Source organism: Thalassophryne amazonica, chromosome 9, assembly GCF_902500255.1.
Source record: "Thalassophryne amazonica chromosome 9, fThaAma1.1, whole genome shotgun sequence".
Lineage (NCBI taxonomy): Eukaryota > Metazoa > Chordata > Actinopteri > Batrachoidiformes > Batrachoididae > Thalassophryne > Thalassophryne amazonica.
The window spans coordinates 19,179,713-19,207,122 of record NC_047111.1 but is presented as its reverse complement, the minus strand read 5'-3'; the positions used below and the strand labels follow the sequence as shown (position 1 = coordinate 19,207,122).

Genomic DNA, 27,410 nt, shown 5'->3' with positions numbered 1-27,410 from the left:
CAAGTTCCTGCCTTATGGAACATGTTTCCAAGCCCGTGACCGCTGCCACCTCTGAAGCTGGTCAACACCTTGAGCAACGTCAGCCCCACTCACTCACCCTCTTTGAATTTGCTTGAGGCAAAGTTTACTTGTTAGCAGGTTATGTAGTCAAATGTCTGCTTGTGTTTGAAGACAAACGAAAGCCTAGGCGTGCTGACAGCTGCTGAGACCTCCAATGCTGCCATCTGTGTGTCTTTGGACACTGCTGAGGTTTAGTTTAGTTTAGTTTATTAAGATCCCCATTAGCCACTGAAAATCAGTAGCTATTCTTCCTGGGGTCTTTTAAAATTCATTACATTCATTTTTCAATACACACACACACACTCCTTAAGTATGAAAGCCCATAGTTGACTTTCCACTTCCATTAAAATCAGATCTGAAATGTGAATAACATAATATACAAAAAAAAAGTAACGGTACAGCTCACTTGAAAAATGTACAAAAATATAAAACTAAAATAAATAAATATATATACACACACACACACACACACACACTTATGTATATACACACATACATACACATAAACATTATGATCATAATTAGAAGTTCATAGTAACAGTATATAATAAAAAAAAATTATACATTAGATCATTGTGTGAATAGAAATAGTTTTAACTTCTTCTGAAACAACTTTTTGTTTGTTTCTGACACCAAAAAGTAGGCAGTGCATTCCAGGCGACCATGGCATGATAAACAACAGTGCATTGCATTTGACCCGTTCTACACACAGGGAGCAAACCTCTTTATGTTACTGCTTTGACAAGTTACATAATTATGAACATCAGAGAAAAATGCTAATTTACTAAAAATAATTTCTGGACTTTTGGTTATAATAACATTTCTAATAAATGTTAACAAAAAATATTTGGTGGTCTACTATTTTTGCCAGATAATGGTTACTTGTCGTTTTTAATCAGAGGAATTATTTTTGCAGTTTTCCACTGTGTGGGAAAAATAACTTTAGTTAAACTTAAATTTATTATGTAAGAAACTGGTAAGTCAATTATATGAGCCACCATTTGTATTAATTTAGTTTCAAGGTTATCAATACCAGCTGGTTTATCCTTACTTTTAGGAGCAATTCTTTAATTTGATTTTGTGTAACTTTATTAAACTTAAATTTGCTTTCTTTCTCCCTCATAATATACTTCCTTATTAGTTTATAAGAAATATTTTCGTTGTGTACTGGTCCCATGTCATTTCTTAATTTCTCAATTTTATCTTTAAAAAACTGGACTCAAATAATTTGCAATGTCTTTTGGCATAGTTAAATAAATACCATTTGATTCTAAATATGTAGCTGTTATTTTTTTCCTCCCTAATATTTCATTTAATGTTCCCCACACTTTTGCAGGATCAAATTTGCATCTCCAATCTTACTCTGGTAATATAAACGTTTTTTCTTTTTATTCAGTTTAGTCACATAATTTCTTAATTTACGATTATTACTTTCCAGTGCTTCCTTTTTGGTTTTATCTCTTTCGGCCATATATTCCTTGAGTTCTTGATCTAACCACGGAGCAGAGATGTTTCTTACAGCTCGCTTTCTTATAGGAGCATGTTTGTCCATAACTTGTGTCATTAAGGTATTAAAAATCTCCACCGCTTTACTTGGGTTCTGTTCTTGTATTACTTCTGACCAGTTTATGCTTTGTACATCTGTAACAAAATCATCCTTGTTAAAATTCTTAAGAATTTAAATTCTCAAGAATTGCAGACCAAAAGCTTCTTTTTGTTAGTGCTCTGTCACTTCCTGACAGAATCGAGTTGTAAGGCACGAGTTCACTTCAAAGACAAATGTACAGGCTGGTGCACAGAGCCTGGAACATCACATGTGGTGTAGCCCTGCTTAGATTGCAAAAAGTTGATTGTTGACCAATCGTAGCAGGGATCTGGGGCTGTATGGGATTTACTGTACTCCTTTCAAGTCCAGCTGTTTCATTTTTTTTCCCAACCTTTTCCAGTGTGGAATGCATGTTTGCCTAAATTTTGTTTTGTTTTGTTTTCTGTAGAATTATGTAAAATATGAGATATTTAGTTGTGGTGGAACAATTTGTTGTTATAAGAGCAAGTGCTTTTTCAGGATCTAAGAGTTGAATATTAGTTTTGTAAACAATGATAGTTTTGCTGTTTTTGGTAGTTTTCGAAGTAATAAATCTCAAAGCTCCCTTAGATATCGAAGGTTTTAGTGGCTGTAATTCAATGAATATAGCACTTGGAAGCCAGTAGTATACTTTTATAAAGGAATGGTGAAGTTTTTATTGAAACCATTGATTATCTTTTTGTTATGGTTTTAATTTATTGTGACACTGGGGCACTTCAGTGATGGTTTTATTGAGTCACAGACTTTCCTACAGTTGACCATGTAATTCATAGAGGCTGGCGTTGCTTCACCTGTATTTCTCAGTTTGTCTATTTTTTAAACTGGTCAACAAAAATAAAACGCTCAGAAATTATTGATAATGATGCTATAATGCTACAATATGGAGTTCCTCAGGGATGTGTCTTTGTCCCCAGTTAGTTTTTCTCTACATTATCGCTGGTTCAACTAATTCATTGTATTTCTCTAACGTAATTTTTATGCTTGATGATACATAACAATATTTGTCCATCGAACAACAATCTAATATAAATAATGTGACCATTTCTCTCTTCGAGTGATGGATGTTCCAATTCTTTTTAAATGAGACAAATCAGAGGTCTGTATTGGTGGAAATATTCTCTTCATTAACTTGTTTTTTAATGTTCTGGGTATTTGTGGCAGTTCACATTTGATTTTGTGCCTCATTAAATTCAATTTTATTATAATTGTTATTTTGTTTGTCTCATATTCCATGATTTAAATTTGTATGAATTTGTTCCTTGATATTTTATTACAATTGGGAAGCACTTTGACTTTGGAAAAGTTTCCAAATATGACAACAACACTCACCTCAAACTGAATAAACCCTCTCCTTTAATATGTCACCATGTTAGGACACCTCTGCTTGTTACTGATTTTTTTTTTTTTTTTTTTTCTCCACAGTGAAGCCGTCAAAGCCTCGGTGCTGGATGGAAGGCAAACTGCTGGAGGGTGGAGATGTGAAGATGAGCTGCAAGTCTGCCGATGGCTCTGATCCGATCCACTACAAATGGGAGCGAGTTCTGGACAAGGGCAAATACGTCGGCAAGCTGCCTCCTCTGGCTCTGATAGGTGCGTTCACTCACGCTGTGTAGAGAATCTGTCTAAGGTGTCCAAAAGTTCAATATAAGCCAGATCCAACAGGAAAACTCTTTGTGTAACCAGACTTGACTTGGACACTTGGACACTTTGATTGCACTGATGGAGGCTTGATTTAGCAGGAGGCCGTCTTTCTTTTGCAGCTCTGAAAGCAAAATACTTCATTGTTTGGCTCCAGGCATCAGATTTGTCATCCGGTGCAGGTGGACAGGGACTCACTTCAAGAAATGCAGGACTGTTTGATGGCGTTGTCATGTTTCAGTGAGTTGGTGTTTTGTGCTGACTCCTGCAGTCTGCTGTCAAAGGAAGGCAGAGATTCTGTTGATTCAGATCCCACCCCGGTAACTCAAAGGAGATTTGCCTGTCTGTTTGCTTGTTTGTTTGTCAGCTTTGCTGGAAAGGTTATGGACCATTATTTGTGAAACTTGAAAGAAACTGTTCTTTATTGATCCCAGAGGAAGAACACATTACAGCTTGGTGTTGGTGATGATGATGATCCTGGTGGTTTGTTTGTTTGTTGTTTGTACTTTAGTTAATTTGTTAATGAGATGACTCAATATTTATTACAAATCAATGTCAAATGGACTGTTCTGGGCAATCAGAAGCCAATCATGTTTGGGGCATAGTGAGTTCAAATAAACCTATTTTAGATTTTTTTTTCTTTGGTAAAATCCTTGGTAATGCAGCAGATCCGTGTAACAATCATTCCCTTGAGGATACAAGCACCAAATTTAGTATAAATACTTCTGAGAAGTTCTTTTCTTCAAAAAAGCCATTAGCCATGTACCACCAAGACTGTGCAAATATATGAGAAAATGCATATTATGTGGTGCCATTTTGAGAAAAATGGCTACCACCTTGAAAATAGAAGTGGCTCATGGCTTTTTAATTTTATTTATTTATTTATTTTGCAAAAAAATAGAGCAAGATGGGCCATTTTGCCAAATTTGGTGCTTGTATCACAAAATCAAAGATTTTTATGATATGTGCATTTATTTGCTGTCCTATGGTTTTCTCCTGAAGTAGATTCTCTTTTACGAGGTCTGTTAGAAAACTATCCGACCTTTTTATTATTTTTTTGCAAAACTATATGGATTTGAATCACGTGTGATTGCATCAGCCAAGCTTGAACCTTCGTGCGCATGCGTGAGTTTTTTCACGCCTGTCGGTTGCGTCATTCGCCTGTGAGCAGGCTTTGTGTGAGCAGTGGTCCAGCCCCCTTGTCGGATTTTTATTGTGAGGAAAATGTCTGAACGATTTGGAGCTTTGCTGCATCAAATTTTTCCAGAAACTGTGAGACACAGCCAGGTGGAAACCATTTGGAAGACTCAGATGGCTTTCAGGGACGATTCTATGGGGATCACACAGATTAAGGAGTGTTACAACTGGTTTAAAGACGCTGCACAATGGCTGAGGGCGCGCCGCACTCTGACGGCGATCGACAGGCTGAAACGACCATAGGTGAGGATCGGAACGAAGATCGATCGGTAAATCGAGAGCATTGCCCCCCTACTCAGCTCTCTCTTCACCACGACGGTCCAATACAGCGACCGCATCACTCCAGATGCTGCACCGATCCGTCTATCGATCTCACGCTCCATCCGTCCGTCACTCATGAACAAGACCCCGAGATACTTAAACTCCTCCACTTGAGGCAAGGACACTCCACCGACCTGAAGAGGGCAAAGCACCTTTTTCCGGTCGAGAACCATGGCCTCAGATTTGGAGGTGCTGATTTTCATCCCGGACGCTTCACACTCGGCTGCAAACCACCCCAGTGCACGCTGAAGGTCCTGATTTGACGAAGCCAACAGAACCACATCGTCTGCAAACAGCAGAGACGAGATTCTGTGGTTCCCAAACCAGACCCCCTCTACACCCTGGCTGCGCCTAGAAATTCTGTCCATAAAAATAATGAACAGAACCGGTGACAAAGGGCAGCCCTGGTGGAGGCCAGCGTGCACTGGAAACAGGTTTGACTTACTACCGGCAATGCGAACCAAGCTCCTGCTGCGGTCGTACAGGGACCGGATAGCCCTTAGCAAAGGACCCCGGACCCCGTACTCCCGGAGCACTCCCCACAGGGTGCGCTGAGGGACATGGTCGAATGCCTTCTCCAGATCCACAAAACACATGTGGACTGGTTGGGCAAACTCCCATGAACCCTCGAGCACCCGATGGAGCGTGTCGGAATCAGCTAATGGGCCAATTATCGTCATTTCCAAGTAAATCCTTTCGTTCCCTGAATACACGCTTACATCAGATTGCACCATTTGCGTATCAATTTGCGCATGCTTTTATATCACCCATGTCATTGCAAACATGTGGGTGTGTTAATTGTTCCTAAGTGTGGCTATGATGTGCACATCACTCTGATGACTTCTTGTTTTCACCCTATTAACAGTTTCCCAGCATCACCTCTACATGTTGGCAGTGCAACAATAGCTGTAGAAACGTGCGTACGCCAGCCATGAACATAGCGTGGTGCACCGCACATTACCACAGTCATTACCCATTTGATAGGTCTGAAAGTTAGCATGGAGATGGACAGATGCCAGATTTTAGTGCGTGCGCAGGCTTTGTACACGAGGGCCCTGATGATCTGATGGATGTGAACATCTGAACGTTTGAAGTCAGCAGCTTTTTTATTGTTACTGCTACAGTGATTTCAGAACATGTTGCTGTTTGCAGCGTTAGCTATTCTGATTCTTCTCCCATCCACCTGCTGCTGACAATAAAGTTTCAGGCAGGATTTTGCATCTTTAGCTCATAAAGTCATCTCAAGTCTTTTCTCAACATTTGTGCAATCAGATTTGAAAAATCCAGAGATCGTGACACTGAGGAACTTGACTAAGGACAGCACCGGTGTGTACAAATGCACCGCCAGCAATGACGTGGGTGAAGAGAGCTGCACCGTGGAGGTGAAAATGCACTGTGAGTGGACAGTTCTTCTTCTAACATCTACAGTTGATTTTGAAAGACCAAAGAAGTATCAGTCAGTAGAGTAACTGCTGGAAATCTGTAATTGCATATTTACACCCTCAGTACTCAACATTTTTGGGGGCATATACAGAAATCACTCTGTCCATTTGACCATAAGTCTGAGAAGCACAATTCCTCCTAAACCAGTTTGTGCAGTTCACATCACACAGTGGAGGTTTGTACACCATAACAAGATGTGCCTGAAGGAAAATAATTCAGTTCCTACCTGCTTAAGGGAAGATAATTGGAGTCTTGTGTTTATTTGATGCATGACATAATATTGACTTTGTAAGCCCAGCGCCCCCAAACTAGTTAATTAAATTTCAGTGAAGATGCACATGAGGGAAAATTATTTTTCTGGTCCAATTCTTCTGAACATAAGATAACTCATCCTAAGACCATTTTCAAGACATTTTTGGAAAAATAATTTCTGAATTAAGTTTTTTTAATGATTTGTTCATAAAGAAAATGCATTTATTTTAAAATAATATTCATAAAAGCATGTTTTATGGGCAGCCTCTCATTGCTTCTTTTCAAAAGTTACTGACACATTGCCACTTTTAGGACCACAATAAGTTTTTTCTGAATGTTAGTGTTTTTAGACCATCTTTTGGAGCTCAACATCTTAAAATATTTTCTTGCACTCTATTTTTTTTTTTTTTTTTTTTTGCACTCTATTTCTTGGCTGTTGGAGAGTTGTTTGATGACTCTGCTGCATTTAGGACCATGAGTTTGCATCATAACTTCCTATTTTCTGGTTAAATCACAGTATTGCCTTCATACAGCACTGTAAGCTAGTTCCAGGGTGGGGCAGGGGGGGAACTACGTTAAGTCCTGGGAGGCATACTCATTTGATTTGATAGGTACTTATATATGTATGATATAGATTTATATTACTTGTAAAAGGCTAGTCTATGATTTTTTTTCTTTCAGATGTAAGTACTTCTAAGAAAGAAAAAAAAATTGGAAGAATTCTGTACTTGTCATTTACATGTACAAACAGACCTGTTGGGCTCTTGTGTACAGAGATTGGCCGGTTTTTGTTGCTGTTTGTCCAACCCAATCTCATGCCACTTTGTGATGGCATCACAAAAAGTAAATTAACCTATGGTCTGTGATACCATCACAAAAACTCCCACATTTTTGTGACGGGAGCACAAAAATGCGGGGTGACATGGGGAGTCTATGGGGGTTATGGTTAGGGTTAGAAATAGTAAACTAAAGAAACGTCACAAAAATGTGACTCGTTTTGTGACTGGAACATGAAAAAAAGTGTGAGACTGGGATGTGTTTGTCTGTTTGTTTTTAATTCAATAAAGGATTTGCCTACCTGTGATCTATTTTGTGAGCTTTAAGAATAAAAATAAGACGAAGAACTATATTAATCCCGAAGGAAATTTTTTAAAAATGGCACCCAGATGGGACTTTCTCACAGATTCACAAAGTATCTATATTTATACTTTAATGTTATTATATTGAATTTCTACATTTTGTTTGTGTCTTTCTGTGCCTGCACTGTGTCGTAATGTGTGCAGATGTGCGGGGCATGGGCGTGGTAGCAGGAGCAGTAGTGGGTGTGTCTTTTGGCGTTCTCCTCATCATCCTCATCATCTGGTTGGTGTTCCGCAAAAAGGAAATGAAGAAATATGAAGAAGAGGAGACTCCAAATGAAATCAGGTATGGAATGGAAAAAAAAAAAGGCTAAATTAAATTTGACAGTATTGTGATATGACATCGAGACGTTATGGAGATGAATGTTGATGCTTGTTTCAAAAATCTGTTGTTTCTTGTGATCATACCAGAAGTGGAAATCTAGCCTTTCATAAATGTGGTTCTTTAGGTTTTCCACGCCTTGTTAGAAGTAAATAACTCCGAGTATGTTTTATTTTGATCCACTGAAGGCACTTTAGCAGTAATTGAATTCTGCTCTGATTTCAGAGAGGACGCAGAGGCTCCGAAAGCCAAACTGGTTAAACCCAACTCGCTCTCCTCTTCCCGCTCTGGCAGCTCTCGCTCAGGCACCTCCTCCACGCAGTCCATGGTGCACAACATGGCACCCCGAGGCCCACGGCCATGTGTTCCTGCCGTGGTGGCCCTCAAGGAGAACTGCCAAGCCTCCACCTTCTCTCAGTCCCCCCCTGGCTACAATCAGGCAGTCTCCAAGACCCCTGAACCTCGTACGACACCCACCTCCACGTCTACCTCCAAACCCAGTACTCCACCCAAATTGAGCCCTGGGAACCTGGCCCGGATGGGGGCCACTCCTGTTATGATCCCAGCCCAAAGCAAGGCCTTCCAGACTGTGTAGTCGACCGGACAGAGAGAAAACTGTAATCACACAGCCTCAGGACACGGCAACCAGCTGAACCCAAGAGTTAGAAGCTGACAAAGACTCAGTCACGTGTGGAGACATTCGTAGTTGGACTGACACTTTCACTTTTTAACTCTTGTGACATCACTCACTTTACACCAACTCTAAGGGAACAAGCTTCTTCTGATGCTGAAAAACTGTCATCTGAGCAACATCTGTGATGAAGGTAACGGCACCAGGATGCAGGATGCAGAAATGAAGGTTGGCGGATCTGAGGCAGCTCTTGACAAACTTGGGACTGAATGTGACAAAGTGTGAGCCAGGCCAGGATCCGATATAAAGAAGACATCACAGAAACTGTTCGCTCAACATTGAGGGGGAGAAGTTGGGTTGGGCTTCATGAAGCCAGTGTGTGATCTGTCCAATGGCTACAACATTTTAGAGTGGAATCATAGAATAATAGAGTTAGCGATTATAAATTCATTGCTTAGTCTGTAAAATGTTAGAATAGCAAAAATGACATTTTTATGAACACAAGGAAACATCTTCAAATCATATTTTTGAATTGCTTTGACCAAACAACATTCCAACATCCAAAGATATTCAGTTTATCAAAGTATTACCATATTTCCTAGAGCATAAATCACACCTTTTTTCTGTATTATCAGCTCTTTAATTTGAGATTTTTGTCCATTACTGTAGAGTTCTTTATATTACTGGCATTTATTCTTTTTATAACTGGCATTTATTCTTTTATCATTAGAATTTATTTTGTTTAGTCTATAAATAGTCATTATTATTATTAAAGAATGTGTGATTTTTCAGTATATAAGTCACACCAAAGTATAAGTAGCAGGTCCTCCCAAACTATAAAAAAAACACAAATTATACTCAAGAAAATATGGTTTTTTTTTTTTTGTTTTTTTTTTAATCCAGGGTCACAGAGTTCATAGCTCATATAATATTTGGTTTACTGCCCAGTTTAAAGCACTTTAAAGGCAAATCTAGACCATTCAAAATTAGATCAAACCAGTTTAAACAATTTTACTGTTGGTTTTTAACTTGTAATGCCATATTTAAGCTCATTACATGTATTGAACACATTTGTCATATTACCAGCAACCATTTTCCAAATGACAAGTGGACAGATGACGTAACAACCCTTGGTCCCACTGTTCCGTAATTTCAGTGTGCAGTTAAAATCCATTTCCTGATACTTGAAACCTTCTCGGCTAGTTTCTCAAACTATGATATAAAGGTCATTTCAAAGTCACAACAGAACCATCTGATTAGGAAGCCTTTTCCCTGATGGCGTGTTCCAGTGCTGCCATTGAAGAAAAAAAGAGTTTCGTATTTGCTTGTATTGTAATCCCGAAGTAAAGACGCACATTTTATTTCAATCAGTCCACGTTGGATAAAAAGCTGTTTTCAGTATTCAAGTTCCCAAAATAATTTCAGTAAATTTAAGGTCACAACTATAAATGCACCTTCCAACAAGCTCTTTATCAACATAGAATGTGAAAGACAGTGACATTTAAAACTATTTAAAGTCTTTTGCAGAGACACATTACCTACAAGAAGGTTTTAGTATCAGTGAGTTGGTATTAATCAATCAAGCATGATGCTGCGCTTCACTGTTTCTATGGCACAGATTCTCCTTGGGCCCTGGATGGAAACCACCCAGGCACACAACTGGTCCATCCCCACCCCTCGAAAGTAATCACCTATCTGCTGCAGCCAGGTGAAGCATGGGCGTGTCCTTGTCCTCCATGATATTAATGAAACAGTAAAAATGAACCAAAGCCAGTGGGACTCCTTAAAAGAGTAGGGCTGCAAAATATAAATCAATCATTTAAATTAAATTAAATTCTGAAACTAACAAACCTCATTATTTTATATGTAGCAAACCGTGGGCTGCGAGCCATTAAAAAGTGAGGTCTGCTGCAGTGACTATGAATTAGTTTAGCTCTTGGTGAAATTGTACCTGCATTAATGGCAAATGTCCACCAGGTGGAGATATTGCTCCATTGCAAGAACCTTGGGACATGAAGACAACCAACCTGTTACTTATTGTACATATTGTTCATGATCAGATGTTTGTTTTTATTGTCATGCAAAATACGAAACTTCATGCAGACTGGTCACGATGTGAAAACTTTAGCTCCAACCATCACCTTTTCAATTTTGTTTTAGATTTTTTTTGTTTTGTTTTGTTCCTTGTTTGAGGAAACCTGATGGAAGCATACTGTGATTTGGACCCTACCCTGAATATGAAACCAGTATTTGTAGTGAAGCAGTTGGGAGGTGTACTGTTAGACTTCGAGAAAGGTTAGAGAAACTGAATTCTTCCAGATATATTTTCATTCATTTATTCTCTGTACATCCCATCCATCCATTTTCTTTACCCGCTTTCTCCATTTCAGGGTCACGGTAGGGCTGGAGCATATCCTACCCATCACCAATTCATCTAACCTGCATGTCTTTGGAAGTGGGACAAAGCTGGAGAATCTGAACCCACGCAAACGTGGAGAGAACCCACAGAAAGGCTCAGGTGGGATATGAACCCACAACCTTCTTGCTGTGAGGCAACAGTGCTAACCACGAATCCACCATGCCAGCCCCAAGGTATATGATTTCTAAAGTAGTTTGTAACAAAAATAACACATATTCTATTTGTGCGATCTGGGTTTAAACATGAAATGAGCTGGAATGTGTATTTAAAGCCAGTAGAAATGTTAGTATATGTGGTTTAAGCCCATTTAAAATGCTTCCTAAAGATGACAAGTGCATGCTCGCCGGTCATGTTGCCACATTCCTTCTGTTTTCTGATTCTAAATGTTCTGAATGTTTGTGAAGATGATGAGAAACCAGAACAGGAATAGTGCAAAAGGAATGCTGTTGGACCAGACTGATGACAGACGAGGGTTGTGCCGGTACAGACGGACTTCATATTCAGCATCCAGACCCGTCAGCCACTGGAACACGATCATACTGACTCCCTTTGTCATCTTTGACTGGAAAATACATTTACATGCATTAGATCGTTGGATTTCCAACCTGTAGGCGAGAACATTAAGTATGTTTTGGCCACTGTTTTTATTTAACATGTCAAAGTCTGTAGGGATTTTAGAAAACCTGTTTTTAATGACAGGATGATGGTGTTCTTTGAAGATTGTTGATTGAGCAGAAATTCTGCTGAGAAAGTGCCACATTTTTTTTTTTTTTTTTTGTCATTTGTAACAAAGAACGACTGTGACACTAAACAAGGTGGGCTGTGTAGACAGATCCGATAACAGAATCAACACAGACACATTTAGTATTTTTTTTCGTATGGTATGAATTAGAAGAGTCCTCTTCAGAGTGTAAATTTTATATCCTAATTTTAGAATTTGGTTCATCAGAACTAATGTTGTGTTCTCAATTCTAAAACATACAAAATAATAACAATTAGAAGGACACTCAATGCTGCATATATCTCTGCCAAAGCCCACAAAGGTGAATATTTGGAAAAATATGAATAAATAAATTGTAGAATCAACCCCACAGATCAACCTCAGAGTGTACATTTTTATTCTTAAAAAGGCAATTCATGTTAAATACGTATTTAAAGTGTTTCCTTTTTGCCTATCCTTGCCTGCAAAATTGTAATAATACTATGATAGAGCAGATGTAGCATTTTTGGAAAATTTGGGGAAAAAAATAAAAAAGAATAAATAAATTCACATTAAAACACCTGAGTTTTTAAAAATAAAAAAATCTTTAAAAACAACCCAGCTCCAGCCCTTTGTCAATTAGATTCTAGGACAGAGATTTTAATTAAGTTTAAGACCATTTAGGACATGTTCACATTATCAGTTAAAGTGAACCAAATCAGAGTTTTTTTTTTTTTTTAATATCCGCCAGAGACCCAGCCCATAAATTTATGTTCTCTGTGGTGGACATTTGTTCTTGGTCTATATCTTTTGACTCATTTGAGCTGCCCTACTAAGTCTTGACGTGTTCAGTTGGCGTTACCAGTAACATATCATGTGTTTCAGTTGAGATGAGGGTAACGTTCCTTTCAGGCTGAGACAAAAAAAAAGTTAAATTGAAAGATATTTTTCTCCCCCTTGGTTCTTAAGAGGATATCTCCGACTTCAATCAAATCTATCATATTACAGGGCAAGTGACACAAATCATTATGAAAACCATCGTATTTGGCATGTTCACACGACTCAGCATAGATGAAGTTCCAGTGTGGATGCAATAATCACAAAAGGACAGATCAGAATCAGATTTCAAACCAAATCATGACTCACACCTGATATAAAAACAAAATCATACTTAGATGGTTTAGATGGCGTATGTGTCACATGAAAAGTAAAAAAAAGTTAAATTAGATACCTTTGGTCCATAATGTGAATGCAGCCACAGACTCTCCTCTCTTCAAGGAGGCAAGACTTCTCTCTCTTCGCACTGAGTGTTTCTTTCTCTTTTTGCTCTGTATGCACTCTGCATTTAATCATTAGTGATTGATCTCTGCTCCCCTCCACAGCATGTCTTTTTCCTGGTTCTCTCCCTCAGCCCCAACCAGTCCCAGCAGAAGACTGCCCCTCCCTGAGCCTGGTTCTGCTGGAGGTTTCTTCCTGTTAAAAGGGAGTTTTTCCTTCCCACTGTTGCCAAGTGCTTGCTCACAGGGGGTCGTTTTGACCGTTGGGGTTTTTCCGTAATTATTGTATGGCCTTGCCTTACAATATAAGGCGCCTTGGGGCAACTGTTAGTTGTGATTTGGTGCTATATAAATAAAATTGATTTGATTTGATTCATTACCAGTGATTGTTTTGGATGAAAAATCCTGCTCACATCATTTCACATCTACATTCTTCCATTTCTAAGTATTTTCATCATATCATCTGTGGCTTTCCTGGTGACAGGCTGAATATTTTCACCCTTACCACACATTTCATGGATAGATGAGCTCGGAGCTCCAAAATGGGATCAGAGAGGATTAGATGTGTCATCACAACTAGTCAAAACCCAACTCATCACTGTGAAAACCTGTTGAGAAATGGGTTTACACAGCATATTTTTGGATCCTATCCAGCAAAAATAACGTTTTTATCACCGGAGTCATGAGCAATTACCAGGCTGGTGAGATAAAGCCACCGCTTTGTGTCTCCAGATCTCCTGAGTGTTTTTAACCTGCCTACCGCTGGGTTTAACAGCACTTTCAGACCCGCAAGTGCAAAGATGAGATGACAACTCTTGAGCGAGAGCCCCCGATTACCCAAAGCAACCTGTGAATGTCCCAAAATGCCCCTAAAAGCCAGCAAAGTGAGACCAGGTAGATGAATGGAAGCATCTCCTCACAGCCCGGCGTGATTTATTTTCTTTCTATCTGTAGGGCTCAGCTGAATCCACCCATTAGCCACACCACCACCACCTCCACCACCGCTGCTGCTGCCCAGCAGATCAGTTTACAGATGCAATCAGAAGTGAGATTTTGTTTATTTGAATTATTTTTTCCCACCAGAACGTGTTTTTTGGCATCGGTTTCTAGGAGGTGTTCTTAAGTGATGCTGGGGTTCATGTCTCCATCACTGTCCACTCCACCTCTCCGATTTGTACCCTGCAAACAGTGTAAAGTTTATGCTAAAAATCCTGCTACAAAAGCTGAGGAATGATGGTTATGTGCATGTTACAGATCCCTAGCTATAGGAAGAATTTTGTTCTTTTTTGCCTCAAAGCTTATATAATATAGAAGTGATAGGCCTATAAAATGTAATACTCATATATTTCAAACAGTAAATTCACAGTTATTTTATTTTGGATTTGTTTGTTGGATGCATTCAACAAAAGTACAGTGTACTCTCTTGAAATGTGTATAGTATAAAAAAAAACCTTCTTGCTTCCTGTAAAATATGGCAACATCACAGTGCCAAAAAGGACTGTTCAACTGTTCAAAGAAATCTTCAACCGCTTACTCCAATTAAGGGTCGGGGGGAGGGGGGTTGGAGCCTATCCCAGCAGTCATAGGGTGTGAGGTACACGCTTGACAGGAAGGACTAATCTCCAATATTTCAAAATTCTCAGTGTCATGTTTTTGGTTTGATGCGGGCTTAAACAGAAAAAAGTCCTTGTACAGTATCTAGACCTCTGCTTGAGTGAATGATGTATATTTGTACAGAACTGCAGTACAGTTTTTTCCTTTCTTTTTTAAAATAAACTTTAAACTGAGCTGCACAAAGAGCTTCTGTATTTAATCCTGTTAAAGCATTTTGTTTTTTCTTCCCAACATAGAGATGACAAAGTCATCTGTTTGTTCTGTGAGTATGTTTTTTAGAAACCTGGATGAAAAACTTTGGGTCTGATAGGACAGACATCATGACACTCAAGTGTGGATCAAAGAAATGGTTCTCAAAATTCTGCGTGGATGTTGATCTAAAGGATATTTATGACAGAAGGTGTAAAGTTGAGGTTATCCTGTTTGTGGTACATTTAGAAAGTAAGAAAATGTGATTTAATTAAGCCCATTTGTTGAAAGGAGCTTCAACCATTCTTTAAAAAACAAAAACCTAACAGGGCTACTCCACAGGGTACAATTCTACTACGATCACCTACAATCCAAAAAAATCTAAAAACAGGATGAAACAACTTAATCCAGCTAACAGGCTGGCTTTTAAATTACAGACCTGGCAACCTGCCCGAAAACAAAAGAAAGGAACTCGAGCTGTTCAAGTTTAAACAAACACCACAACAAACGTTGCTTCATCTTCAAATTTTTACCCTGATGGAGTGTGATCGAACCAGTTTCAAGCTGTAGTCACTACAAATACCCCAATTAAAGAAGTTCAAACATGATTGAAGCCACGAATCCTCAGAAGTTAGCATGTACTATCAACGATTTCGAGAATTGGATTCTGACTGACAAAGATGGATCAAGAAGTTGCTGTGATGCTTCAAAACATGCCCCGATTAGCTATTCAGGATTAAACGGAAAGGAACGCCATGCTGTGGAATAGCCCCATAAACCAGTCAAATATACACACAAGCACAAATTAAAGACAAGAAAACATTGAACAGCAAAAATATCACATGTACAGTGATGTCATTCACCCTATCGAGGTTTCAAATCCCGCAAAACCTTGGAGAGGTCGCTGCACTCCGAGACCTCAGGAACATTGAGAACTGCATTGAGACGCTCTGATCACGCTGCAGTTTAACTGCTGCACACGGACAACACCATAAACATCGCAACATAAAACTGTTTTTATATTGTGCCTAAAACTCTCGTGAATATATTCTCTGGGTTTATAGATGTTGTTATTGTGTTTGTTTTACGTAAACATGTGAGAATCACAGGCTGTCTCTCCGTTATTTTCAATGGGAGCTGCTGTGAGCTACAGTCGCTTCCTGTTCATGTCGTTCTGGAGGAAAGTGAAGTTTGCTCTTTAACATCTTGATTATTGTTCTTTACAACACTGTTTGTCCTCTTTGTTCCAGACTAATATATATATATAATATGTCTGAAATTCGGTTTGCATTTATTAAATTCCACACAGATTAAACATAGCAGACATCGATTATTCGTTATAATTGTTTTAGCAAGTTTTCAGGGTATCATGCAGCAGTCTCTTATTAATGTGATGAAAAGCATTAAAAAATTACATTTTGTAGTATAATATTCATTTACAATTGTCATCATGTGGATTCTTTATGTTGTTTGACTGCAACGACTCTCTGGCGCGCAAGAGATTATGGGATACGTCAATAGGGCGAATGCATCTACAGAGAGCAGCCACTGGTTAAATGATTATTGGAAGAAGAGTTGACATCCACTCATGGCTAAAAATGGAATTGGACAGCAAGCTCCTGCATATATATATATATATATATATATATATATATATATATATATATATATATATATATATATATATATATACGCATAGGAAATTTTAAAAAGTTTTAAAAAGTACCTGTTAAATACGTGTTCTTGTATAATTTATTTATTTTTTTAAACAGGTGACCCTCCTTTGTCAATCAAGTTTTTTTTTTCTGTATTCTAATTATCATTCAGCATTATCTTAGTAATAAATGTGAACAGCTTTGACAAGTGCAAGCAGCATGAAGGCAGCAGAAAGTGAACAATTCACCTTTGAATGTGATTTAACGACCTTTTCCTGTTGAAGTGGAAGCGACAATCGTGCACTGAAAGAATCATTCATGGTTTTATCAGCTGCAGACGGTCGTGCGGCTCGGTGCTGCACAAAGGTTTCTCCTGCACTGATGGCGGCTGAATGTTACTGAATTTTTTATTATTATTTATTTATTTTAACCTGAATGAACTTCAGAACGACGGTTGAAAAAAAGTGTGAATGTCAAACATGAATTGCTGCAACTTAAAATCTGTAAGGTTGTAAATAAATCTCAATAATGCCTTTAGATATGGTGAAATAAAATGCCAAGTTGTCTGCTTGGTACTGGAGTGCTCTTAAAATCTTATTTCCTGTATTTAAACACTGTGTTCTACTAAACCAGACATGACCCCCCCAAATAATTGTGTTTCAGTCTGCAAGTTCAACAACATATGGCCCCTTCATGAGAGTATTAGCTTACACTTCATGTTAAGGTCCTTGTTATAAGCATTAGTTAATTAGCAATAAAGTCCTTATAAGTCATTAATATGTTCATTAACATTACAATGTGTTAACATTATATAAGTACCTAAATGAAGAGTTTATAAACCACTAAAGAACATTAATAAAATAATCAGGAGATTCTTATAATTATGTATTGTGGCTGTAAAAAACCCAAAACTGAAGAAACATCTCAGATTAACTCAGATATTTATTGATTTCAACTAATTTGACTACCAAATCACTATTTTATCTTTACTAACTTTTTTCTTTATTGAGATTAATCCAAAATTAGTTATACATTTAAGAACTCTTTACTTAACATTTAATTATCTTTTCAGCTACTGGATCTAAAGCAAGAGTAATGCACTATAATTTAAAATAAATGTGTTTATGATGCAGTTAGAGCACTTATATAGACTTATGAACACATTACAATGATAATATGATATATATCATTCAGGACTATTAAAATGTGTTATTGCCAGCTAGCTAGAGATTATATATATATATATATATATATATATATAATCATCAGCCAGTGCTGTAAAAATGGAACCAGTGTGGACACATGACACATTTTGTTCTAGAAAATGTAACTTTTACAGAAATGTAATGTTCAGAAATGCTCTTGGGGGGAGTAGAAGATTCAGCAACAGTGATTATTTTGAGATCTGTGAACAAGCTGACAAAATAATTAAGTCTGAGACTGACTGATAAAAGCAAAAATTAGTATTTTCATTAGTGTTTGAATTTAAGATTATAGAGTTAAAACCTGTTTTGGTGCATTTTAATCACAGCCTAATTTAAATGGGAACTAATAAAACATCAAACCTCATGCATAAGTGCAACTTTAAGGATGGAAGGAAGTCAAAGGGTCAAGAAAGTCGCACATTAATAGTAGTAAAAGGACAGTGGGAATTCAACAGAAACATAGTTTCCAGTTGATCTTGGATGATGTGCTATGTTCATAACCCCTTGGACATTTGGAACCTGACTTAAAAAAAGCACTACTGCTGGAAAAAGCATGTTCATGAAATTATCTTATCTTAGCCTATGCCACATTGTAACTAGGCTAACATTATTTTTTTGAGTGAAATGAAACTGATGTTTTTGCTGATGTCTGGTGCTGGTAACTTAACTAACTGTACATAGAATGTGAAAATGTGGCCTATAGCATTAATGTATTGTGAAAAATTCATTTAAACATTAGTTTTCAACATTAGTAGCAGTGCTGTCTTAGCGGTTGCAACGGGGCCACCATGGCTGTGATGCAAGTTGAGTGTCTCGGATTATTCAGTTTCTTCACAGGTTTCCAAGTGAAGATTCTGGTCCAACCTAGCATTCAAGGCATGTTTTCTCAAACTTCAGAATCTCCAAACTTCCAAAGGTTCCAAACGCAGCATTGAAGTAGAGCGTGTAGTTGGCAAATATCACAGAAAATGAAGACAAGAAAGGAGTGGGCACCACAAAAAACTCACATTCAAGTACCACAAAATGCTGGAAACCATGCCAAGTGTAGTGATCATTATAAGACTTAGATTAATACGCAGTGGTGCATTCGCTGCAATGTGTGAATATCCAGAATGTCTTCACTGACCATGATCAGGCAGGGGTGGTGGCCAAGTGGTTAGTGTACTTGATTTCAGTGTGGAAGGTTCCCTGTCCAAATCCCACCCCTGCCAGATTTCCCCATGTAATGTGCATTTACGTCAGCAAGGGCATCCAGTGTAAAAATTGGGCCAAATTAACATGTAGCTCCTGTGGAAAACCCAAGTGAAAACAAGGGAGGTGCCAATGGGACTTATTACATCACTGACCATCATCAGGCGCAATGCAGTCGCTTTAGATGACCTTCCAAACAGACCTTACATGCAAGTGCCTGAAAGAATGGAAGGACAAGTTCCTCAGGACAGTCCACACAGAGGCACGTCACCTGCAGCACCTTCAACTGAAAGATAAAAACTGTTTACTCTGACTCAGTCAAAAATCATGTGCGTTGCATTCATCTGTGCAATGCTGCTAACATATATTTTCATTTCCAACATGTTCAAAGTGTGGACCTGTGTGAAAACTAACCTCCTGGCATGGGACTGTAGAAGCGTATCTATGGTAACAGATTGACAGTTGATTGGCCATTGATTAATAAAGATGAGGTCTGCAGAGCAACTTTTGAAACCATCTATAATCAGTCTGCTTGTGAACTCAGGTTTGTTTGACATGAATTACAGGCATTGTCTGCTATTTTTAAGTCAGCCAATGCTGCTCTCTAGTGGTCAAGATACGCAATTGCATAATGCAGTGAAAAGGACTGGAGATTTATTTCAGAATATGACTTAAAAATCAACTGATTTTAAAAATTAATCATTTCAGCTGCATCATTTGCTGGTGACACACAATATGGACAGTAGTCAGTGAGTATAAACACAGGTGGTACACACGGAAAAAGGAGCACATCACAGCACAAAAGACCTGCGACCAAAGACATCCAGTCGTCCTCTTAGTTCACTGGTTAGCATCCAACTCTTACAACCATACAGCAAGACAGGCAGGACAAGGAGCCTAAAGACTTGTCCAGATGTCCCAGAGTATAGTCCAGATGTCCCAGAGTATAGTCCAATCACCTTAATCAAACACTTTGAGAAAATCAACATCGGCTGCAAAGAAGCACTGTAAATGTTCACGCTTGCTTTCTAGAATGCAGTCAATAGATGACTTCTTGGGAATGAAGCCAGACTGTTCTGGATGCTGAGCAGGAAGTAGCTGGAACTGAGTACTACTAAGAACAATCCCTGTAAGCACCTTCCCCAGCACAGAAAGCACTGTGATAGTCCTGTAGTCCATACAATGGCACTTTCCTTTTCAGGTTGGGACAAGTTCATTCTTCCATTCTGTAGAACTGATGATACCCATGGTTGAAAGAAGTGTTTCCAATGCAAAACTGCATTACCATTAATAAAAATATGATATGGTGGACATATTCCATATTTCAGGTGGAGCTGCAACTGATGTTCGGCGCATCCTGTACTGGACCATTGTGGTGAAAAAGATTTGAGCCAGAAGGCAAAGCTCTCAATTTTACCAGTCGAGCTGCACTCCCATCCTCACCTATTCTTACAAATGTGAGATTCCTCTGTTGGTTATCTGGGGACTCATTTACAAAGGCTGCGTATGCACAAAAGCTTGGTGTACGTACATCTCCATGCTCACGTTCAGATGTATCAAAAGGGAAATGACCGTGGAAATATGTGGTGTGTCATGCAAATATCCTGCCTGGTGTACGCACATTTCTACAGCTATTGTTCCACTGTGGACACGTAGAGGTGATGCTGGGGACCGTTAATAGTGTGAAAACAAGAAGTCAACAGAGTGATGTGCACATCAGAGACACACTGATGAACAAATAACACACCCCGTGTTTGCTATTATACGTATGGGTGGATATAAAAGCATGCGCAAAGTGATAGATAGATAGATAGATAGATAGATAGATAGATAGATAGATAGATAGATAGATAGATAGATAGATAGATAGATAGATAGATAGATAGATAGATAGATAGATAGATAGATAGATAGATAGATAGATAGCTAGATAGCTAGCTAGCTTTTATTATCATTGTCATTACAACAACGAGATGTCCACACTCACATTCCACATACAACAGCAATTGATTTACAATTATTACTTGTTTACCGTAATAATGGCACACATCAGAATTAGGACAACACATATACATTTGACACTGTTTAGGCGCACTAAACTTGAAACAGTCCATTTCCCAATTGAGGCAATGTGAGTGTGTTTGTAGCCGCTGCAACTGTCAAGTCGCGCCGCCAGGCCATCTTGAGAGGACGAGGCCTGCCGCAGGGAGGGAGGGGCAGGAAGAGTGATAAGAGGAGAGCCTGGGGCTGGAGCATGCTTCGGTCCATGTGTAAGTCTGTCAGTTTATTGTCCTTGTGGGTTGAGATAAGAATGGAGCCAAATAATCTCACCAGAGCCTGGATAAATTCCTCTGGAGGAAAAACAGTGGGCAATTGACCTTGATGCCTGTAGTGTTGCAGCCGAGCAGTGAAAAACACTTTTTACAGTTTCACTCACTCAGCCAAATCCCAATTATGAATTAAGAATATTCCTAATTTTGAATTAAGAATATTCACCGGCCTCCGAAACCTTCAGCTTCAACTGCAAGGCATGCATCAGCTCCAAGGTGTCATCCAATTTGTGTCTGAGTTCAAGAGTCAACGCAGTCTGAGAATGCACTGCCTTGCCAACCTCGTTAATCATGACGGACAAGTGAGGGCCCGTGGTTCTTGATGCCGCCGTCTTGCCAATTTTCCGGTAGATCAGGGCAGCACATAAGCCAAAAAGTACCAGCCCTGCTACCATAAGACCAAAAATGAATAGGTCCTCGACATCCTCCACAGAGAAAGGCACCAAGCATGCCACACGCCAGGAACTACAGCAGTCGAGGACATAGCCCGCAGGATATGTTCCATCTGGGCACGCAGGATACCCCGGTCCTGACCTTCTTGTAGAAAAAATGGTGTCAATAGCGTTCAGAGACCAGCTGATCAATTCCATGGTTAAACCAATAGTAGTCCAATAGATCCAGAATCCAATATGGTGCAAACCAACGTGAGTGAGTAGTCAGGGAACACAAGGATTTACTTGCAAATGACGATAATTGGCTCATACGTCTATTTCAATTACCAAGGTCACTGTTATTGGAGTTGTTATTGGAAAATCCACTATGGTGATAGTGCAGTTTATCTGAGAGGGAGGGAAATTCAACAAGTTGAGACTGTGGCATGCTTCTGTAGTCGTGTCCATAAAAATCATAGAGGGACATGCTTTGCAAACTTAATACCCATTACTACACTGGATGATGTTGAAATTGAGGATGGCCCAATGGTTCTTCCAGCAATATCAACAATTTCATATCTGCTACATACAACTCGTGTGGAATGTCTCAAACCTAAACCTACTTCTAGGCATCTTATATATGCTACTCTGGAACCACCCCTAAACCCAAACAGTCCAACGGTCAACCCCACTGAGGTCCTTAGTCTGGGTCTCATTAACATAAGATCATTATCCTGAAAATCATTGTTGATTAATGATCTAATTATTGATCATCACTTAGATATGATTGGGTTATATGAAACCTGGCTTAAACCTACAACTGTCCTCCCTTTAAATGAGGCCTGCCCACCATCATATACACTTAATCGCATCGCTCATGATGCAAAGCAAGGCGGGGGTGTTGCTCTTATTATAAATCTAGGTTTAGCTTATTAGCTGTTGGGGGTCACAAATATAACTCATTTGAGCATCTGATTCCCAACTCTGTGTTATGTGTCGACGCGGGTTGAGGAGCGGACCTGCGTCAGACGGAACCCAGCACTAAAAATAACCAGAAAGCGGTTCCAATAACAAAAACAATTTATTATTTCACCCGCTGGTGCACAACAAAGTGTAAAAACCAAAATAGCGTCCTTCTGGTGGAGTGAAGGCTGGCACGCTCTCCAGCGCCCAAAAGGATCGAAGCCCGGCGCTCCTGGACCCACTACCACTGCCAAACACCCCCCAGGTGGACACGACAAACCGACTCTCTGCGAAGCATAGAAGAGGTGAGGTAAGTCAGCAGTTACAACTAATATCCTTCAAAAGACACACACTATCAGCAACACATTCAGGTCTGTATTTTAAGCTTTATGCAAATGAGCAGCTTCTCACAACAGGTGGAGGATCACTTGTCCGCACGCCACAGCAGTGAGAAGCAAGCTGCACAATTCTCATCACAATTCAAGTATACTGCGTAACAAAATACCAAGTTACTATCAACAATTAGTCAAACACTTAATCACCTCTGATGTGTGCTGACAGCATGTGTCCCTCACCCTTCCTGCTTCACGGGCTCGATGTGTCAAACCCAGGTGCGGTCCTCAGCGTCTCACAAACGAACATCACAAGGTCGAGTTCCCGGCAGTTCTGCTTGAATCACACATGACTTAAATGCAGAACGCCATCCAATTATCTGCTCAGCTGAAAGTCTTTAAGGCTGCACGTGAGCACCATTCACAGGTGCTGCACATGATGTTGATGAGGGTGAAGGACTCTTCAGCCAGCACCTTCTCCACAGACAAATCAGTTCTCATGCCACCTGGAGAGCAAAGAAAAGAAAGAACACCAAAATGTCCAGCCACCCCCCCCAACACACAACAGTACCCCCCCTTTAACGGGAAGCCTCCCGGCGACCCGAACAGACCAGGCCGAGAACAGCACCTCCCTCCGGGGTCCTCGTCAGGAAGCAGACAGCACCACGCTCCTAAGGTCCACCACAGACAGCAGGACAGGGCACCGCAGCTGGAAGGCCGGCTGGCATCAACAAAAACCCCAAAACAGTCCCCGTACAATCCAACACACAAGAAAAACACAAAACCCACCCAAAACCTCCCAGGGGGACCGTCCCATCTAACCCCGGGAAGAAAAGAAAAATTCCCAAACGCAAAAACCCAACACAGCCCCACAAACACAATACAAACATAAATGCATAAAAGAAAAATAACAAACAACCCCCCAGAAGGCCTTTACCGCCAGTTCCAGGAGGAACAGCCAGAACCAGAATCCCACAAAGGTCCCCAGGTGTACATGAAGCAAACGGCGCCCCCCAGAGGACCGTACATCAACCCCAGGAGGTACCCTCCCCACAACCCCGGAACCCCAGACCCGGCCACACTTGGCTACTCGGCCCCAAGCCAATTCCCCCCCAGAGGACCGTCCCATCAACCCTGGAGGTGGAACCCGGAAGGAAACAAAACAAAATCAAAATCCAACCCCCGGAGGACTACCAAAAACAACCCCGGGGGGATGTAAACGACTGTAAACCCTGTTACCTTCCCCCGGCACCCTGAAAGACCCCAGGTCCCTCCCAGAGCCCCTCGGCGGCTCAATTTTGGCGAACGGCTCAAAACATTAAGCCGGGGAAGGGAACAGGGAAAAACTAACCCAGCCCCAACCCCAAGGCGCAGCAGAAAACCGGAAATACGTCCGGTGCCCCAACTCGACCATACCCCAGCCTCTCGGGAGGGGTGGAACTACCGAAATGGCAAACGGCAACAGATCGGCCCACCCCTCCGACTGAGGTATGTCTCCGCTGCACCACACCCCGGCAACACCGATGACAAACGGTACAAAGGCTCACCGAGGTTGGAGTGGAACCGGGCCCTAACCAAACCAAGAAAAACGCCCCTAACACCCCCCCCCCCCCCCAGGTGCACAGGTCTTCTGAGAACGCTCAGCGTGACCAACCTGCACCACCCCACAACCCACAAGACAAACGGTCTTGGGCAAGTGAGGTTGGGGTTAGGGATGTAGGGAAATCCCATTTCTTTTACCCTTTGTATATCCATTCCATCTATTTGTAATGACACGTTATTTTTTTTTGCTCTGTCATTAAACAATATGAAGTTTGTCTTATTAATATTTAGTGACAGTCTGTTTATATCAAACCACTGCTTAACCTTTTCCAATTCTGTTTTATCACTTGTGCTACTTCCTGTATATCTGATCCAGAGTAAAACAGCGTTGTATCATCAGCAAATAAAATGCTACCAAGCACATTAGATACATTCACAAAATCATTGATATACAAAATAAACAGTTTGGGTCCAAGTACTGATCCTTGTGGTACTCCATAAGCAATATTACACAATTCTGATTTGATATTATTTATCTGAACAAACTGTTTTCTGTTTTCTAAGTAGCTTTTTACCCACTGATGTGCAATACCTCTTATTCCATATTGTTGTAACTTGTGAAGCAATCTTGAGTGGTCAATAACATCAAAAGCTTTTTTCAAGTCAATAAAAATACTTACAAAATAATCCTTATTTTCTATTGTTGTTGATATTTTCTCTATTAATTCCATAATTGCCATAGCTGTCGAATTTGTTCTGAATCCATACTGAGCATTATTTAAAATATGATGTTTCTCAGTGAATTTATCCAACCTTGTCACAAAAACTTTTTCCATAATTTTAGAAAACTGTGGAAGCAATGATACTGGCCTGTAATTAGAGAATTTATGTTTGTCTCCATTTTATATAATGGGACTACCTTGGCAATTTTCATTTCATCTGGAAAAATCCCTGTTGACAGAGACAGATTGCAAATATAAGTAAATGGTTCAATAACAGTTTCTATTATACTTTTTACAGTCATCATGTCTAAATCTTCATGGTCAGTTGATCTTTTGCTTACACAGTTTTTTACAATATTTCTTATTTCATCTTTTTCCACATTGTCCAGGAAAATACTATTGACCGTATTTACAAGTGTATATAATGTATCTTCTACTATTGGTTTATTTCCCACCAGACTTGATCCTACATTTGAAAAATAATCATTAAACCCATTTGCCACTTCTTTTATGTCATATATCTCTTTATTTTCTTTGACAAAGTAATTGGAAAAGTTGCTTTCGCTCCATCACTTTCACTCACACTTTTATAATTTCCCATGTTGCCCTCATATTATCTTTATTCTTATTTAATTGTTCACTATAATAATCTTTTTTTTGTTTCCTAATTATTGTCAATAGTTTATTTTTTGTATCTGTGTTCTGTTTCCTTTGTTTGCATTTTTTAAAAAGCACCTGTATAAATAGTTTTTCTTTGCACAAGCATTTTTTTATTCCCTTTGTCAGCCATGGTTTATTTACTCTTTTCTTACTAATTTCTATAATTTACAGTTTTTATTATATGATTTCATCAATATTTTTCATAAATGAGTTATATGCTACATTAACATCACTGACATAAACTTCTTCCCAATTTTGATTTTTTAAGATCATATTTTTAATGCCTCTAAAGCTTTTACTGACTTGTCTCTTTTAAGTTTATAACAGTTTTTTTCTGTACCTATTTTTTATATTTAAATATTGAAAAGACTGGTAAATGATCACTAACATCTGTCATCAAGATCCATTCTGATAATTTCATCTGTTCTATTTGTAAATATATTGTCGATTACCGATGCACTTTGCGATGTGATTCTGGTTGGTTTTGTTATCAAGTGGAATAACCCCAAACTATACATTGAATTCACAAAAATCACTTATTCTTTGGCAACTGGAGCTCTCTATGTAATGTTAAAGTCTCCACATATAAAAAGCGTTTTGTTTTTAATTTGATGGAATAGCTCTATTATTCTATCTGTAAATTTCACAACACAAGTGTCGGTGCTCTGTATACACAACTGATTAAAATATTTTTAGATGTTTCATGTACAAGTTCCACTGTTACAATTTCTATGATGTCATCCACAGTTGTCATTCTTCTACCAATTGTACATATCAGATCTGCCTTTATGTACAGAGCAAACACCACGCCCCTTTTATCTCTTCTGTTCACAAAATACAGCTCATATCCCCTCTATTGAACATCAGTCATGAGATCATCATTAAGCCCAAGATTCAGTGATTGCAACAATATTAAATTTATTTTTAAACTGATTTAAATAATCTTTTATTTGCAACATTTACAATACAAGCTTCGACTGTTTATATGTAAGAGTGACAGGGTATCTTCTGCAATTTTTTCACTATTTAGCTGTTCTACTGTATAATACTCGCAACCAATCGTTTTTAAGTCAATATACTTTCATCAATATTAGTGTCTATGTCATATATTTTATCATCTGTTTCCATGTTTGATCAGATTTTTTTTTTTTTTGGTCCAATTACCAACAGACATCATATTGATGTCTATTCAGGTTTGTATTTTGTAAGGTCCTCCATGTTTTTGATTTGTATACCGTTTGTTCCTTCTTTTACTCTAATCCACACCCCTACAATTCCAGACCATGTAGCAACAATGTGCTTTCTGTTTTTTTAATAGTCTTGCTTCCCTAGCAATATCTGCATTTTTTTTTTTGTTAAATGCTCATTATATAGAACTTGTTCCTTTCAAATTCTTTGCCTGTCTTAATACTTCATTTTTATATTTTCTGCTTGTAAATCGTATAACAATGTTAGACAGTTTATTTTTTCTATCTTTAGTTGGAACAGTATAGCAGTCTGATATTGTGTCTTGATGGATGTCAACACCATTTTGATATAAAACGTTTGTAACTTGCTGTTCCAATGATTGTCGTTCTTTCAGGTGGTGCATTCTCCCCACTGGTTCCACCAGAATCCAACACCCTTGCATATGTCCGATGCCTTGTTCTAGT

The 27,410-nt window shown here is 39.1% G+C and overlaps 1 protein-coding gene and 1 long non-coding RNA gene across 2 annotated transcripts in view; one reads left to right on the top strand and one right to left on the bottom strand.

Annotated features, from left to right (window-relative positions):
- LOC117516857 (CXADR-like membrane protein) overlaps positions 1-9,153 on the top strand; it is a 178,616-nt gene extending 169,463 nt beyond the window's left edge. The window contains exons 4-7 of the mRNA XM_034177740.1: positions 3,068-3,235; positions 6,074-6,196; positions 7,780-7,921; positions 8,183-9,153. Of these exons, the coding sequence (XP_034033631.1) occupies positions 3,068-3,235; positions 6,074-6,196; positions 7,780-7,921; positions 8,183-8,552 (803 nt within the window). The 3' untranslated portion in view covers positions 8,553-9,153. The remainder of the gene's footprint in view (positions 1-3,067; positions 3,236-6,073; positions 6,197-7,779; positions 7,922-8,182) is intronic.
- Positions 513-13,613, bottom strand: LOC117516858. Its single transcript, XR_004562555.1, has 3 exons — positions 13,490-13,613; positions 10,678-10,681; positions 513-535 (listed from the first exon to the last, which is right to left on the bottom strand). It is a non-coding gene; the product is annotated as an uncharacterized LOC117516858 (long non-coding RNA).
- Positions 13,614-27,410: the final 13,797 nt, after the last annotated feature.